Source organism: Tursiops truncatus, chromosome X (assembly GCF_011762595.2).
Source record: "Tursiops truncatus isolate mTurTru1 chromosome X, mTurTru1.mat.Y, whole genome shotgun sequence".
In the NCBI taxonomy this organism is placed as follows: Eukaryota; Metazoa; Chordata; class Mammalia; order Artiodactyla; family Delphinidae; genus Tursiops; species Tursiops truncatus.
In genome coordinates, this window is record NC_047055.1 from 78,235,810 (window position 1) to 78,251,387 (window position 15,578).

Here is a 15,578-nt window from a genome sequence, read left to right on the forward strand (position 1 = left end):
TTGTTTTAAAAAAAACAACAATAGAAAAAGTTTATAGGAAAGGAGGGGTAGTCATCTATGAACACCACTTACATAATGATGTAAAATTAAATATTGTTTAACCAAAAAAATGTGATGTAACTAAATTGGGAGGGCAGGGGAAAAAGAATGGGTGAGTGCTATAGAAGACCGATACATAATGTCTAAAATGTAAAAAACAAAGCAAGAAGAAGCAGTTGTTTAGAAATATGTTAGAAAAGAAAAAGAAACAGCTAAAATATTTGAAAGCAGTTCCTTTTTAAATTGAGTTACATTTTTTGAAAGTCGTAAAAGGAACACATGCCTGTGGTTTAAAAACAAACCAAACAGTTCCATTCCTGACAGGCAGTGGGAACTGCTGGCATTCTTGTTGCCTTGGATCTGTGCTTATTTTGTTTTTACTTAGCTCGTGTTATGTGTTTTAATATTGTAAAGTATCCAAAATTCATCTTGGAAGTAAACTGACCTATTAGTTTTATTTAAATCTCAGACGTTTAATCAATTACCAATAATTGGATTCCTCATCCAGAAAATGTTTACATCAACTTTACTGTATGTACTCCAGCTTCTTACTGCTGTTGCCAAAGGTCAGTATGGTTCTGTGAGGTGCTAAAATATATATTGGATTGTCCCTTTTATGTTTTAAACTTGTAACCAGTAAACTCTCCCTTCTAATCTTCTACAGCCTCATCCTAATCTCTCCTAACTCATTTCAACATCTTCTTCCTTCCCTCCCCAAACTAATTTGTGCGGAATCCAAGCTCTGTTCTTTTCCTTACTATATTTGTTTTAATCTTTGAAGCCCATAATGACATTTAGTGTTTCTCATTGTCACTTAAGATAAGGTCTTCACCATGCACGTGTTCGTAGGAAGCTCTGACAGAATAGCTTCCTTGCTTTAGGACACTCAGTTTCGAATGCAGTGCAGACGTGTTCAGATTTGATTCTATCACACAAAGCCCAGAAAGAACCTTGGGGATGGAGGGCCTCCTTAATCTGCTGACCTCAGCCTCTCTCCTTATTGCTTTGAGTGTGTAAATTGAGGGAGATAAAGGGTTTTGGGTCAGAATTTGGGTATTTTCATTTTCAAATACTCTGACAGTGACTTCTTAAGGATTCCATTTTAAGAAGTTTAAGATGTAGATGGGTGTTTCACGCTCCACAGTTTTATGACCTTCTGCATTTCATTTGGGCCGGCCTGCACATGGGGAAATAGTATGTTTTACTTTGCAGCTTCCCTCTGAGCCACAGACCACTGTATTGCAGGTAGAAGTCTAAGTCTTGGAACTAGTTCTGGGAAATCTGCTGGGCTGTATGTGCAAAGGTGTTAACAGAGAATATGAAGAAGACAGAGCCTAGATTACAAGTAGAAAAATGCAAACTTTTCACTGAAATCACCCATTTGTGGTGACTGCGTATGAGGAGAGATCCAGTGGATGAGAAAAGTAGACACTTTCGTGTAGATGTGTCTGTTCCCTGAGCAGGGGAGCTCTGCTGTCAAGTACCAGCTTCACCAGAGCCGAAGTCAGCAGTCTATCCTGAAGGATTGAGCTTGCAGCTTTGGTTTAAATGTTCCTTCAAATCCGCCCCCTTTCCCTGCTATCTCATCATATATGAGGTCAGATTAATGTTCCTAAGTCTCTTTGGATGTGTCACTTCCTTACTCCCGAATCTTCAGGGGTCACTAGATCAGGTCTATTCAAGACCTTCCAAAATTGCCACCAGACCTTTATTTCCAGCCTCATTTTCCATGACTCTCAGCTGCAACCAGGCTGGTCTCCTCCTTTTTTTCAAGCCTAGATGGAATAGCTCTCTCCCCACCTTCTCCTACCCTCCCCTTTAATCTTTACTCTGCATGTCTTATCAGAGGACCTGGCTTCTGTCCCAGTTAGTTTGGTGTGTGACCTCAGTCAAATTATTCTTCCTCCTTGAGCCTCCGTTTCCCCGTATATGAGAGAGAGAGACTGAACTGGGAGACTTCTTTAGAGGGGCCCCTTCAACTTTATCCTTGTGCGGGGTCAACATCAGCCTCAGCTTTTTCTTTCGCTGCCCCAGGATGCACGGCCCTTTTCTCTTTTGTATTTCTACAGCATTTACCATTCATTGTTTGGGATTGTAGTTAACATTTTTGTGTCCTATCTTCAACTACTTTTTAAAGATTTGTTGTAAACTGAGACAGCCCATTGGCAGAACTAACTTGTTTCCCTAGGGCGTGGCTGAGGGAGAAGACTAGCGAGGGTGTTCTGCTTTGGACTCACACTTCATGTCCAGAAGCTGAGAGGAGATGGGACTCGTGAAAGATTGTTTTCCCTTATGCCCCTTGTTGGGAGAATGGGATATTTACAATGTCAAGACTGAAAGAAGGATGCAGTCTCCCACAGAATTCCTTCTGGTCTGCTGTAAGGCTGCTGGGTGTGTGCTGGCTCTTTGGGTTGACCTTCCTCTGCCATCCTTCCACCTATTTAGGGTTGAGATGACCATTTCATCTTTCACTGTTTGTTTCCAGGGCCTTGTTTGATTATGACCGGACTCGGGACAGCTGCCTGCCGAGCCAAGGCCTCAGCTTCTCCTATGGTGACATTCTACATGTCATTAACGCCTCTGATGATGAGTGGTGGCAGGCGAGACTGGTGACCCCCCATGGAGAAAGTGAGCAAATTGGTGTGATCCCCAGTAAGAAGAGGTGAGTCGTCATGATCATGAGAGAGGTTTTCCTTCCCCTGTTCCTGGTATTGATTTCTTTTTTACCTATTATACTATAAGTTGCTTGAGAGCAGTGGATGTGCTTTATTACTCCTTTTTGGTAGAGAGCTGGTGCTCAGGACATGGTTACGATTCAGTGAGTCAAAGATGGCTGCTGTGCCCACTGCAGCCCACTGCTGAGACCATGCACTGGCAGTAACAGGACTTCTTTCTGACTCCAAAACAGGGTGGAAAAGAAAGAAAGGGCTCGATTGAAAACCGTGAAGTTTCATGCCAGGACGGGGATGATTGAGTCTAACAGGGTAAGTGGGGATCCCCAAGGAAGTCAGCCACATGTGAAGAGGCATAAGAAGCTTGAAGTCTGTCTGGTGGATAAGAAAACTGGCGAGCACAAAAGAATATCTCTTTTTCAGGGCGCTGGCTCTGTCCTATCAGAATACTGACTGCTTTTCACAAAGCAGAGAGAGCGGGCACCCAACCTCTACAGCCAGTGTATACTCCTTCCCCCTGGGTAACTGGCTCTTGAAGATGTGTTGGAGTTGGACTGTTTGGAAGGCTGACTTTCTTGGGGCACATGAAACCACTTGTGGGTGTCTCCCTGGCTGTAGACCCTTTCGGAGCTGTGGGGACCCTGAACAGAGCCTGGCCTTGTCATCCAGCCAGCAAGGCCAGCCCCAGAGCTCCGACCGCCCTTCAGACCGAACGAGGCATGAGGGCTCTGTCCATTCACCCCTTTTCTTCTGTGAGCTTCACAGGCCAAAGAACTTCTGGAGCGGTAGAGGGAAGAGAGACACGGAGTAGATGACTCTGTGTGTATCAGTGGCACCTTAGGGCATGTGTCCAGGAGGCTACAGTGACCTTTATCCTTTAGGAAGTACCAGTGAGTGCTGTGAGTCTGGATTAGGTAGAAACCTCTAACATCCCTACAACATTTTCCTGTAAACATAATTTTCCTCTTACATCAACTTTCATTTAATCTCATAGACTCCATTTGTGAGAGATGGTCTTTTGTTTAGCTCACCATTGTCTCCATTTTAGTTTTTCTTGCATGCTTTAAAATCCATTGTTCTGTTTTTTTTTTCTTCTGTCCTTCCCCTCCATGTTCATGTTCTTTCACAGTCGATCAAAACGAAACGTAAAAAGAGTTTCCGCCTCTCTCGAAAGTTTCCATTTTACAAGAGCAAAGAAAACATGGCCCAGGAGAGCAGCGTACAGGAACGTAAGTAGCAGCAGGGAACAGAGAGCAGGCCACCCACAGCCCCGCCCTCTCTTCCTCATTTGCACCGAAGACTGGGAAAGTGTGTGTGGGTATGGGTGTGGGTGTGTATGTGTCCGTGTGTGTCGGTCCCCCGTCTGTCCGCCATGTGTGCATGTGTGTGAGTGTGTGTGTGTGTGTGTGTACCTGCTTATTTGCAGAGTCAGGGTAGAAATTGGTCTGCACAGGGAGACGTTGGGTCTTTTTTGTCCAGCTCCTCGCTCTGAAAGAATGTTGGAGGCTCTGAGGTAGAACTGGTTCCAGGGCTTGCCCACCAGAAAGTCGCTGGCACTGGCATTGGGAGTGCATGGCTGAGCTCTGCTGTGGTGGTGATGAGCGGTTATCAGCTATAGGGTCAAGTTCAGAAAAATGGTTTTTCAAGAAAACCAAGTCTAGGGACTCGGTGTTGCTCTCCTGGCTTCTTCCTCTTGTGTTTTCTTTCCCTTATCTTCACTCATCTATGTCAAGAGAAGAGCCTTTTCTTCCCTGGACACCTGGAGTTGGGCCTACTTCTTGAATTACATGCACGTGCATATGCGTGTAATGCCTAGGGACGTTCACACAGCTCTAACAGACTCACTGTCTTCCCAGAGTGTTACAGAGCCAGCTTTCAAAATAAAATCCTTCTTGCTTAAACGAATTGACACCGAACGGGGTTTACTAAACATTGTCCAAATAAAGGTTTATTGAGCAACACAAAGCTGGTTTGATAGAAAAGGCCATAAAGCTGGGCTGAATGAACTTGCCATCCTGAGAAATATTCTCTTTCTACCATGTGCCTCAGAAATTAACTGCTCTCACCCTAACCTTAAATACCAGGTCAGGCTGCTAAAGTATTTCTCGCATGGCTCATGGTGAATTGTAAACCTCTCCTCTTCTGCCTCACAAGGAGGGGTCTCGGGGTCCTGAGCTGTTGGGACAGCAGGAGACTGACTCGTTCCGATAGGGAAGTCCTTTTTCTAGGCCAGCATGTTTCATGGTCATGGGATACATAGGTCATCAGTGTCTGGGGTGGCAGCTAGTAGATTACAAGGGTGCCCTCATCCAGATGCAGGTTAGGGCTCACAGTTCTGGGTAGCTCAATAAGGAGCACTAGGTGCAGTAGGAGACGGTCTGAGACAGAGGCCTGAGGTGAGGTCACCATAGTTCGTTCACCAGACAATTCCAGAACTTCCGTGCTGAGCCCAGCCTGGGGAGGCTTCGCTGTTGGGCGGCCCAGCTGAACGGGGGAGGGGAGTGGCTGCTGGATAAGCGTTGAAACTGCCTAGTGCTTATTCTCCAGAAGCTGAGCTCATCCCCTGTGGTCTGAAGAACTCAGGTCAGCTTGGAAGCCCACACCTCAGACTGCACGAAGCTTTCCCTGAAGGGTTTGGACAGAGTGAGTCAGTATTGGACGAAAGCTCCTTGGGATGATGATAATTCTGCCAGCCTGTCTGCCACACATAGATGTTTGACTTTTCATTCACCCTCAGAGGGAAATGGTGATTTCAGGGGCAAAGCAGAGATGGCTGTGTAACTACACACTTAGTCAAAGCAGGTGTTCCAAGCCTTGGTAAGTCACCTGTCTGTCCTGTCGGCCTGTAGGCTATATATAGACCACCTCAAAAAGGTCATCCGCTCCAGGGCCTTTTGGCAGCAAATTGGGCAGCATGAAGTCCAGGTATCATATATGACCTGGGATGTTCTTTCTGTAGCAAAGTTCTTAACCTGACTATATTTATAGGTCTTCATAGTATTTCATACTTCTGTCACTGATGCTCACCTGGCTCTGTATTCTTCCTTCCCCTTGTCTTTTTTCTCTATTTTCTGTCTTCTCCCCAATTCTTTCCCTCCCTCCCTCCTTCCCTCCCTCCCTCCCTCCCTCCCTCCCTTCCTCCCTTCCTCCCTCCCTCCCTCCCTCCCTCCCTCCCTTCCTCCCTCCCTCCCTCCCTCCCTTCCTCCCTCCCTCCCTCCCTCCCTCCCTTCCTCCCTCCCTCCCTCCCTCCCACTTTGTCCTGCTGTCTGTGAAATTAGGACTTCCCTGGGTTAAGTGACGATTATTATGGAGCAAAGAACCTGAGTAAGTCAAACTTACATACTGTTAACTGTATTTCTGGCATGAGTGGAGTTGCTGGGGTTGGGGTATAGGGGACATGGGTGAGGGCAAAGGGCGGAGGGGAGGGCAGTGAGAGAATTTGTGAGAACTGGTACCACAGCAGGAGGAATTAGAAGTGGCTCTGAATGTCACACTTTTGCTCTGGATCCCTGGTACCCTAATAAAAGCCTATCATTCATGTCTCTTTTTTTCCTTTTGTACCTTGAAATGGTGTGGAGCCGTCTTGGCATCCCACCTTATAAGTGAGGGGGGGCAAGAAGTGCTTCTCCAGAGGTGACCACTCAGCTCATCTCTAACCTATTGTTGAGGTGAGGGGTGCCCGCCTGTTGTATTCTTCTTCCAGTGACGCAGCACTAAAGAATTGGACTTAAGAATTAGCTGTTTCAGTCTCTCTAAACAGGGGGTAAGAGTACCGTGAAGCCCTTTACCCAGCGTACATCTGGGATGTCCCAGAAGGTTCAGGGGCCTCAGGAGATGGCTGTGGGCTGGCTCCCCACAGAGCATCTCTAAGGGGCTGAGCAGGTGGGAGCCTCGACAGCATTTTCTGGACTATATATATTTAGTGCTTTAGCTTGGGAAAACCCTGACCAACCTCTCCCCTCTGGAAAATAATCCTAGACTTGAAAAAGGAAGGGACCTAGATGACAGGGCCTTAGCCTCCCTGCTGTGCACACAGGCACGTGCACACACATGCGGCCATGCCGGGCAGGTTCTGTTAGTGGATACTCTGCTTCCATAAGTAATAAAGGCGTGAGGGTAAAGGAGCTTCATCGGGGGGTTGCTCAGGAACTAGCATGGGTGGTGACTCAGCCAGTCCTTCCTGGGGGCCACAGCATATCACGGTCTGGAATAGTGTCATCTTGGCTGAAACGAGCAGTGTCTCACTCCATAGTTCGTTGTTTCCATGTTCCATCTTCATTCGACTGTCGTCTTGGGAGCGATGGGCTTTCTTTGGGCCAAACTGTGCTCTGTGCCTCCTGCAAGTGCGGCTGCTGGGCCCGCTCAGATGCGGGGAGGCCCCGACAGTCTGAGACAGGAGGATCGTCTTGTCTTCCCAGTGTTCTTCTTCATTTGTTGTCTCTGTGTTGTGACGTGTCTGTCTTCTCCTGGACGGAGGAGCATCCCCTTTCACCACTGGGGCCAAGCCCTCTTTCCAGGTAGCAGCAGCAGGAGGGCTCTTGGTTCCACCCATTGGCCAACACGTCATTCCCTGCTGATTGCTCAACCAACCCAGTGCTTAGCCTCTTAGTCGTGCACAATTCTGTACTTCAGGGGTTCTATGTGGGGAGGAAATTCAAGAGCAGCCTGGTCGCTGGGCTTCTCTTTGCTACTGTCACTGCCTGTCTAGCATTGGGAGGTGCATTTTGAGATAGGATTTGGAAACCATCCAAGTCAGTTCTTCTGATTCAGATGAAGAGGATGCTGCCAAAGATTGGAAGCTGGTAGTCTGTAGGGAGGGCCTTGGCAGCCCCAGAGGGCCCTGGGGACAAGTGCGAGGTGGCCGGGGCTCAGGATTGGAGCTGTGCCTCCCAGCTGGTAGCCTGATGTGGCAGGCCTCCCGTGGCCTGACTTGGTTGGCAGCTCAGTGTCTGGCTCTTGGAGCATTTGAGTTTTCTGCCGCGTGTGACCTCTCAGTGGTGTGTTCTGAATCGGAGTCTCTTTCTTGTTGGCTTGCAGAGGGAGTGACATCCAACACCAGTGACAGCGAAAGCAGTTCCAGTAAGTGTGTGTCATTCTCCCCCATGTCATGTAGCTCTACCATGTGTCCCAGCCATCCTCATTCCAGCGTTGCACGGCTACCATTTCTGTTCAGAGGCTACTGCTTCTTTTAGCCATGTACACTTGGAGATCCTGGAAATGCTGTGGCCATTTTGTCCTTATGGGATGGGATTTAGGCTGTGTATTAAAGGGGAGAGCATAAGCCCTGCAGTTCTGGCCAGGACCTGACTTAAAAGCTTCCCTGGGCCCTGGGAAGGCTGAGCAGCCAGTGAGCAAATCCCTGCCGTAGCCACTATGGGCTGTAGGTGCTGCCAGTTTTACAGATTTGCTCAGAGACCAAAAGAAGAATGGCTCCTGTGGGATACTGTTCTGAATTGCCTTTCCAGGTCACTAGTACTCCCTGGGTTAAGGCTTGGTGTCCTTACCTTTTAGCTGGGCTAAATGACCAGATGACTGCCCAGTTTTCCTTCAGAGATCCTGTGACCAGGCCAGAGAAGCCACAATTCAAGCCGCATGAACTTTGGGACTACTGGCCTCTCAGGAGTTGTGGCTGGAGGCCCTGAGAATGCATCCTGGGGCTTGATGCAGATATCGTTGCCTTCCCCGGCACTGCCGTCGGCCACTTTGGGACCTCCTAGCGCCCAGTACCACGTCTCTTGGTGACTGTTTTAGGAAGAGCTCATCACTGCTAGGATAGATGGAGCTCTACCGTGAGGGGAGAGCAGTGCTCAGCACTGCTCTTAAAGGGCACTGAGGACCTTAGCCCAGCCTTGTGCCACTTTTCTGGTTGCTTCTTCCAGTGAAGGGGAGATAGGTAGACCCTTAAAAGGGGCAAAGTTTAGCTGCATCTTTGGGGACCTGCATGAGTGCCCTGACTCCCTTGCCTGCAGATGAGGGGACACAGGCAGTGTGTCTCGACCAGTTGACGCTTTCCTGTGATTCTCACCAGAGCAAGAAGGCAGCTGAGCACAGTAGAATATTACCTATAAGAAGAGTTCCGAGAAATTGAGGTGGCTTTTGGTGGAGGCTTCATGGCTTCTGGGTCATGTCCCTTTGCTCAGCTATATTTCACTGAACAAGAGGACTCCTGACTCCTGTCCCAGGGGCGGTGAAGGTCTTCCTGTGCTTTCTTGCCAATGGGAAGTAGATAGGCCCAAGGGCAGGTGTTAGCAAGTACCAGCTGACAAGGCTGTTTTCTGGCAGAGGTGGGGGTGAAGTGAACGTTGTAGGGAGATGAGGACACAGGGAGGCAGATGATAAAGTGCTAACATGTCTCCGTTTTTTGTTGCAGAAGGACAAGAGGATGCTATTTTGTCATATGAGCCAGTGACACGGCAAGAAAGTAAGCCCCCTTCTGAGAGCCTTGCCTTTGAGCCAGTCTGGTGGTCATGGGGCCCGGCCCAGTGGTTGGCCGTGGCGGCAGAGGGGTGAAGGTGGGGGAGTAGGAGGGCAGCCAGTCCCTGGATGCCTCCTTCTCATCTACTTCTTCCTAGCGTTAGAACAGGGAAGGCCACCCAGCGTGCATCCCTCACTATACCTTTGCTTGCTGCCGGGATGCTTTCCGAAGGATAGGACAGATTGAAAAGGATGGCAGAGGTCGCTTTCAGTGGATGTGGCCACTGCTAAAAGAGAGGCTTCGGTCCCTCCCTTCCGTGGCTGCTCTGAAAACCCTTGCTCAGCTGTTGGTGCCCATGCAGAGATTTCTCCTGAATCTGTTGGAAAGGGAGATGCTTCTGGTTTCATACTTGCCTTGGACTTAGATATTCTCAAATTAAAGGCTCTTTGATGTCTTTGTAGTTAAAAGGCAGAATGGCTGAAGATGTGCTCTCCTGTCTGAGCAGTGGCTCCAGAGCCTCAGTGCTCCAGGCATACGGGGAGGGACAGCAGGCCGTCTGGTGGGGGCCTCACTGACTGTCTCTGTGCTTGCTCTCCAGTTCACTATGCAAGGCCTGTCATCATCCTGGGCCCAATGAAGGACAGAGTCAACGATGACCTGATTTCGGAGTTCCCGCATAAATTTGGATCCTGTGTACCACGTAAAAGCCCAGGGCATCTTTGGGAGGGAGGCGTTGGTGCCCTGGGAATTGTTGCTCTGATGTTTTATGGAAAGGGCCTGCGGCCAGGTTCTAGGGTTCTCTGGGAACAGGGTGCATCTAACACCCTGGAAGAGGGAGTTCCCTGGTGGTCCAGTGGCTAAGACTCCATGCTCCCAATGCAGGGAGCCCAGGTTCGATCCCTGGTCAGGGAAGTAGATCCCACATGCCGCCACGAAGATGCCGCATGCCACAAGTAAGACCCAGCACAGCTAAAAAAAATAGTTTTAAAAAATGTAAAAAGAAAAAACCCACCCTGGAAGAGATTAGGCAGCAACGCATTCCCCCAAAGCTGATGTGGGGAGGATTAAGACATCAGGCCGGCCTGCTCACTCCCTTGGAGAGGAGTTTGAGTCGTGGTGGTTGGGAACGATTGGGCGCTTGGGGGTGCCCAGCCCACGAGGTGTGGGTGCAGCCCTCTGGTCGGCTTGTGAGGCTTGCTGGCTCCTGTACCACGTTTGGCACCCTCTGTCTGCCAGACCTTGGCCCAGGAAACCCCACCTTTCTGGTCCGGTTGAAGCTAAAGCAGATAGCTCCCAGCTTCTAACCTGGCTGTTAGAAGAGATGTAGGCAAGACAAACTTCTTCCCAGCCTCTTTCCCCCGACTCATCTGAAAAGCACTGGAGTGGCCCTGGGGCCCGGCGGTGGCTGGGGGGAACAAGTCAGCTCTCCGGGGCTTGGGGCAGGTCGTTGTCCTTGCACCACAGAGCGTTTCCTCTCTTCCTGCAGATACTACCCGGCCTCGGCGTGATAATGAAGTGGATGGGCAAGACTACCACTTTGTGGTCTCCCGAGAACAGATGGAGAAGGATATTCAGGACAACAAGTTCATCGAGGCAGGCCAATTCAACGATAATCTCTATGGGACCAGCATCCAGTCAGTGAGGGCAGTTGCAGAGAGGGTAAGGAGAGAGGCGGAGGCGGTGGCCCTACGAAATTACCCTCAAAGGGAGCACAGAAATGCTGCAGCCAAAGTTCTGCGTGGATCCTCATCCTTCCAGCACATGGCCCTACCCAGTGGCAGTGCTGACCAACGCCACGCCCACTCCGCGTGTTCCCAGCCCCAGGTTGGAGGCATCTGTCTCCTCTGCGCAACTCACCCCAGAGCGTCACCCACCTGCAGCTTCACATGTGGCCTTGTCTGGGTAGTAGGAGCAAAATGTGGAGCCTGGGTACCTCAGAAGTAGAATCTTCCAGGCCTCTCTGGGTGGCCCCATGTTTCCCGCAGGTGGATGTTTGGGTTAACACAGGGCGTAGACAGGGACTGGGTGGACTGATGCCAGTCTTTGCTTTTTCAGGGCAAGCACTGCATCTTAGATGTTTCTGGCAATGCTATCAAGAGGCTGCAGCAGTCACAACTTTACCCCATTGCCATTTTCATCAAGCCCAAGTCCATTGAAGCGCTTATGTAAGTATTTGCTGAGACTCTCGGCTAGGAGAGGGCCCTGGAAAGGAAATGAAAAATCAGGTGGTTTGTTGGGCAGGGGTAAGACCCAATGGGTGCTCAGTGGAATGTCTGCGCCCCACCCTGTTCACTGGGGGCTCCTTTGGATTCGAGTGCACTTGCGTGTATTCCTGGTTGAGCTTTCAAACCTGGAAGGTTTGAGGAATGTTGAGCCTTGGGCCGCTGCTGCTCTCAGAGGGCAGCTGAGCAGCTCTTCAGGGAGCCTGGAACAATCCTTTATGTTAATCAAAACATAGAACCTAGTTTTGGGTACTGTTTTCTTCCGTGTCTTTGGCAGGGAAATGAACCGACGGCAGACATATGAACAAGCAAATAAGATCTATGACAAAGCCATGAAACTGGAGCAGGAGTTTGGAGAATACTTCACAGGTGAGTCTCCCCATTGCACAGCTGGGGTAACATGGGAGCAGCTGGACACCTATTCTGTGAGTGTTTCCAAGAGGCCCAGACACCTTGCACAGAATTTCTGGGTGCTTTTGAGCTCAAGCATTGCCAAAGTACTCAAGTGCCCTCCAGCCAGAGGAGTTGAGCCAGTTTCTGGTATCAACCACCATCACCAAATGCTGCCTTTGATCGTTTTTGTTCGTCTTCATGTCCCTCCTAGATTGTAGGCTCCCTGTTTTAGTTTGTTTCCCTCCCTCCCAGGCTCCCCCATCCAGCACTTGTCCTTGCATGTTTTATGTACTGAGTGAATGTTTGTTGATGATGATGATTCCCTGGCGTGGTGTTCAGGCTGTCGTCTGTCAGTGTGTGTGTTTATATGGTCACCTACTTTAGAAGGGTCAGTTCCTAAAAGGTTGGGAAGGTTTCTGTGTAATATGTTGCTTACCTTTTGAAGTACAGGGACATATGTGTGCAAGGTGGTGCTGAGTGAACTCTAGCTGGTGGTGCTACAAGGTTACCGGGGGACAGGATTCATAACTGTCCTCGCATACCTTGGGTCTTGGAGCTCCCTTTTCTGTTAGCATCCATGTCCTTGTTTGTCGGGTTGACCTCTGACATGGAGCAGATGTGACGGCCCCAGGAGCACGACACCTTGCCAGAAATTGTGGCTTTTTCAGCTCTTGCTCTGGATAACCAGGATTTTCCACATCTTCTGGTAAGGCTGCGTTAGAATTACCAGCTGCCGGCCTCATGGCAGCCGAGAGGGGCATGATCTACAAGGTCTGGCATCTAATGGGTGCTCAATAAACATTTCTGAAGAACACATTTTCCTACTAATTGCTGCTCAGTCTCACTGTCTTAGCAAGTTGACATCAAGCCCCGGGCCTGCAGTGCCCACCAGTTTCCCCAGCGACCTGGGCTCCCAGACGGCCGCCTAGTGAATGAGCGGGGCTGAGCTGTGGGACAGTTGGGATGGTCCAGACTGTCAGGGTTTGGGGCAGGGGGTTGCTGTGGACCACAGTAATAATTCTGTTTTCCTCTTCAGCCATTGTACAGGGTGACTCACTGGAAGAGATTTATAACAAAATCAAACAAATCATTGAGGACCAGTCTGGGCACTACATTTGGGTCCCATCCCCTGAAAAACTCTGAAGAATCCCCTCCAACCATTCTATTGTGAACAGAAGAAACCAAGTCCCTCTTCCCTCCTCCCTCTTCATTCCTGTCCCCATGGGGAGAACAGATGACTACTGTTCTTGTCCCCTTTTTTAGATATGTCCAAAAAATTGAGTTTTCTAGTCCTGTTCTGTTTTTTTAAATTTTTGTTTTGTTTTAGTTTATTTTTTGGGATGATGCCATCTCACTCATCATGTGACTGCGCCCATTCCTGCATGGACCTTTCCCAAGCACTAGCACAGGTGCAAATCCATCAGAGTCATTGTTTTCATAAAACCAAGCAGAAGCGAAGAGAAGAGAGGAGGACTGATGGAAAGACAGACTGGACAGCTGCGCGGCTTATGAAGCGAGCCCCGCGCACCCCGCGAGGAGAGGCTCCCAGGCTTTGCTACGATCTGTACACTGCCTCGCGGCTTGGGACAGCGCGGTCATGGTGACAGAAAGTATCTTATTTATATATAGATATATATATGTAATTTATATAAAATATATAGAAATTATTATATATATATATATTATACACTCTCATATAATATATATATATATTCACACGCATTTGGACTAGAAAATCTATGGAGACTTCATCAATGGTACTGTGTTATTAGAGAAATGCTTTAATTTTCATATTCCAATCAGATGGCATCTTATATCCCAACTGGTTGGGGAGGGAGTGAAAGTGGTAGTAAGTGCTGTACCGAGGGCACCCGCATTGGTCATTCTCTTGAGAGCTGGGCTTTTCTTTAGGAGGGGTCAGGTCAGCCAGAGAACGGTGAGAAAGGGCTTCGGCCCGGGGGCCAGAGGCTTGGAGCTGTGACCCTAGAGCCAATGCTGCCCTTGGGGCACAGTCAGGCCCGCGTGTGGGGAGCGAGAGAATGGCTAACGGTGCTCCCAACGTATTAAATTGCCAATTGTTTTATGCCACCTGATGTGTCTGCATGAGAGGTTTCCTTTTTGTTCATTTTTAAGCTGCTGTTAAACCAAAACCATGTTGTGCTACTGTGTCAGCCTTTTCATTCTTCCAAATTTTACTTTTACTATTTAAGTGAATGTGTAGAATCCAATTTGACCGTGTTCTAAAGGCTCATGATGTTCTGGAGGAGCCGGGCCTTGTGATAGACTAGGCGACCCGGGCTTGGCCATCCCGTCAGCGGAAAGGGAAGTGGGGGCAGGTGAGAACCGACAGGAGCTGGGCCTCCTACTGTAACGTGTCCCTTCACTCACCTGCCAGGGACATGCTGGGCTCAGCCGAGGCCCTGTCATGGGGCCCACTGGCAGGGACGGGGAGTCACTTGCCTTCCAGCTCTGCGCTGGGACAGTGGGACGGCCCTGAGCTTGGCCAGCCGCGTAATGAAAAGTTTGATTTGGGTTTTTTTCGCAGCTGCTTCATATGCCCTACCTACCCCAATCCCTCACCAACAGCTGGTAGCTTACTGTTTCTTCAAGAAGAAAGTAGACTTTAATGCTGTCAATTTGAGCTGTAGAGCTACAATTCACTTACTGTTGAGATGTGAAACCCTGTTGCTTTTTCCCAGAGTCAGACGGCAGTGTTTGTGGTCAAGGGGGTTTTTCTCTGACCAGAAATGCAGGCGGCAGGTGTGGCCCAGGCCCCGCCCCACCATGCTCCTTTGAAGCCACCATGCCTCCCTCAGCTCCACGCTGGAGGCACGACCCAGGGGAGAAGAGCGTGGACATGCTTGGCCCCAGGGTTGAGCCTGTTGTTTCCTAGCCCACCGTGTTACAACCGGTGCAAAGCATACATGTCGAAGATGCTTTGAGCGCTACCAGGCAGATTTAGGAAGTCTGTTAACAGTTCTCCTACCGGCATGATGAGGCTAACTGTAAAGTGTGGGGCCCAGAATGTGGGTAAAGAAAGGGCAGCAGCTTTACCTGCGCAGTACACTGGATTGGAGGCAGGAGGGGTAAAGTGGTGTCCGATTATGACTCTGGGGAGGAGGGGGTGAGCTGGGAGTGTTTTGATTTCTCTGATGTTAAGTGATGTAGTCTGAGTGATGCTCAACCCTCTACCCCTCCCAGGGAAGAAAAGCAGAGATTCAAAGCAAGCATGACACTAGTTGGTTTACCAGTGTTCCTTCCAAGGAGACATATATTTTTTAATAAATGATAGTTGCAATGAACTGTGGCTCAGAGACCTTCTTGAAGTAGTTGAGAGGGGAGGGTGGGGGCACAGCAGTGGGAAACGTGTCCCAAACCTTTGGGGGCCAAAAGGCTCTCTGCTTAGTGACCATCAGCTGACCGAGTCAGGTGTTCCTCTGGATGGCTCTAGACTCCTGTGGTCATAACAGGTCCTTTGTGAAAGCTTTGCGCTCAGTCTTCTACCCCACCCCCAAAAAACTGCCTCAGGTAGTGCTGGCCAGGTGTGTGTGGAGGGCATCCACGGCCTTCAGGGCAAAATGGCAAAGGTACACAAAGACAGGAGGTGCCTAATGCAGCACAGGCGTTTGTTAGAGACAGCGGGAGCCAAGGCAGGAGCAGAGAGCCGAGTAATAAACATGGTAAGAAAAAGCTGGGCTCCCAGCTACCAGAAAGCATTAGAGCCCAGGGGGAATGAGGGTGAGATGGGCCCAGTTTGCAGAGCGGGGTGGCAGTCATCCCGGCAGCCCTGTGATGAGAGGAGGAGCGCTTAGAGCAGGCGCCTGTGACGTGGCTGAT

At 49.5% G+C, this 15,578-nt stretch overlaps 1 protein-coding gene across 7 annotated transcripts in view; it reads left to right on the top strand.

Moving 5' to 3' along the window:
• The window catches only part of DLG3 (discs large MAGUK scaffold protein 3), a 65,617-nt gene extending 50,574 nt beyond the window's left edge, over positions 1 to 15,043 (top strand). For 6 of the 7 annotated variants that reach the window (XM_033849857.2, XM_073799040.1, XM_033849858.2 and 3 more), the window contains 10 exons: positions 2,525 to 2,701; positions 2,948 to 3,023; positions 3,841 to 3,940; positions 7,749 to 7,790; positions 9,082 to 9,132; positions 9,725 to 9,826; positions 10,613 to 10,785; positions 11,182 to 11,291; positions 11,626 to 11,717; positions 12,778 to 15,043. In XM_033849857.2, coding sequence (XP_033705748.1) covers positions 2,525 to 2,701; positions 2,948 to 3,023; positions 3,841 to 3,940; positions 7,749 to 7,790; positions 9,082 to 9,132; positions 9,725 to 9,826; positions 10,613 to 10,785; positions 11,182 to 11,291; positions 11,626 to 11,717; positions 12,778 to 12,884 — 1,030 coding nt within the window. In that variant the 3' untranslated portion in view covers positions 12,885 to 15,043. The remainder of the gene's footprint in view (positions 1 to 2,524; positions 2,702 to 2,947; positions 3,024 to 3,840; positions 3,941 to 7,748; positions 7,791 to 9,081; positions 9,133 to 9,724; positions 9,827 to 10,612; positions 10,786 to 11,181; positions 11,292 to 11,625; positions 11,718 to 12,777) is intronic. The other variant, XM_033849859.2, reaches the window with a different exon arrangement.
• The last annotated feature ends 535 nt before the right edge of the window (positions 15,044 to 15,578 follow it).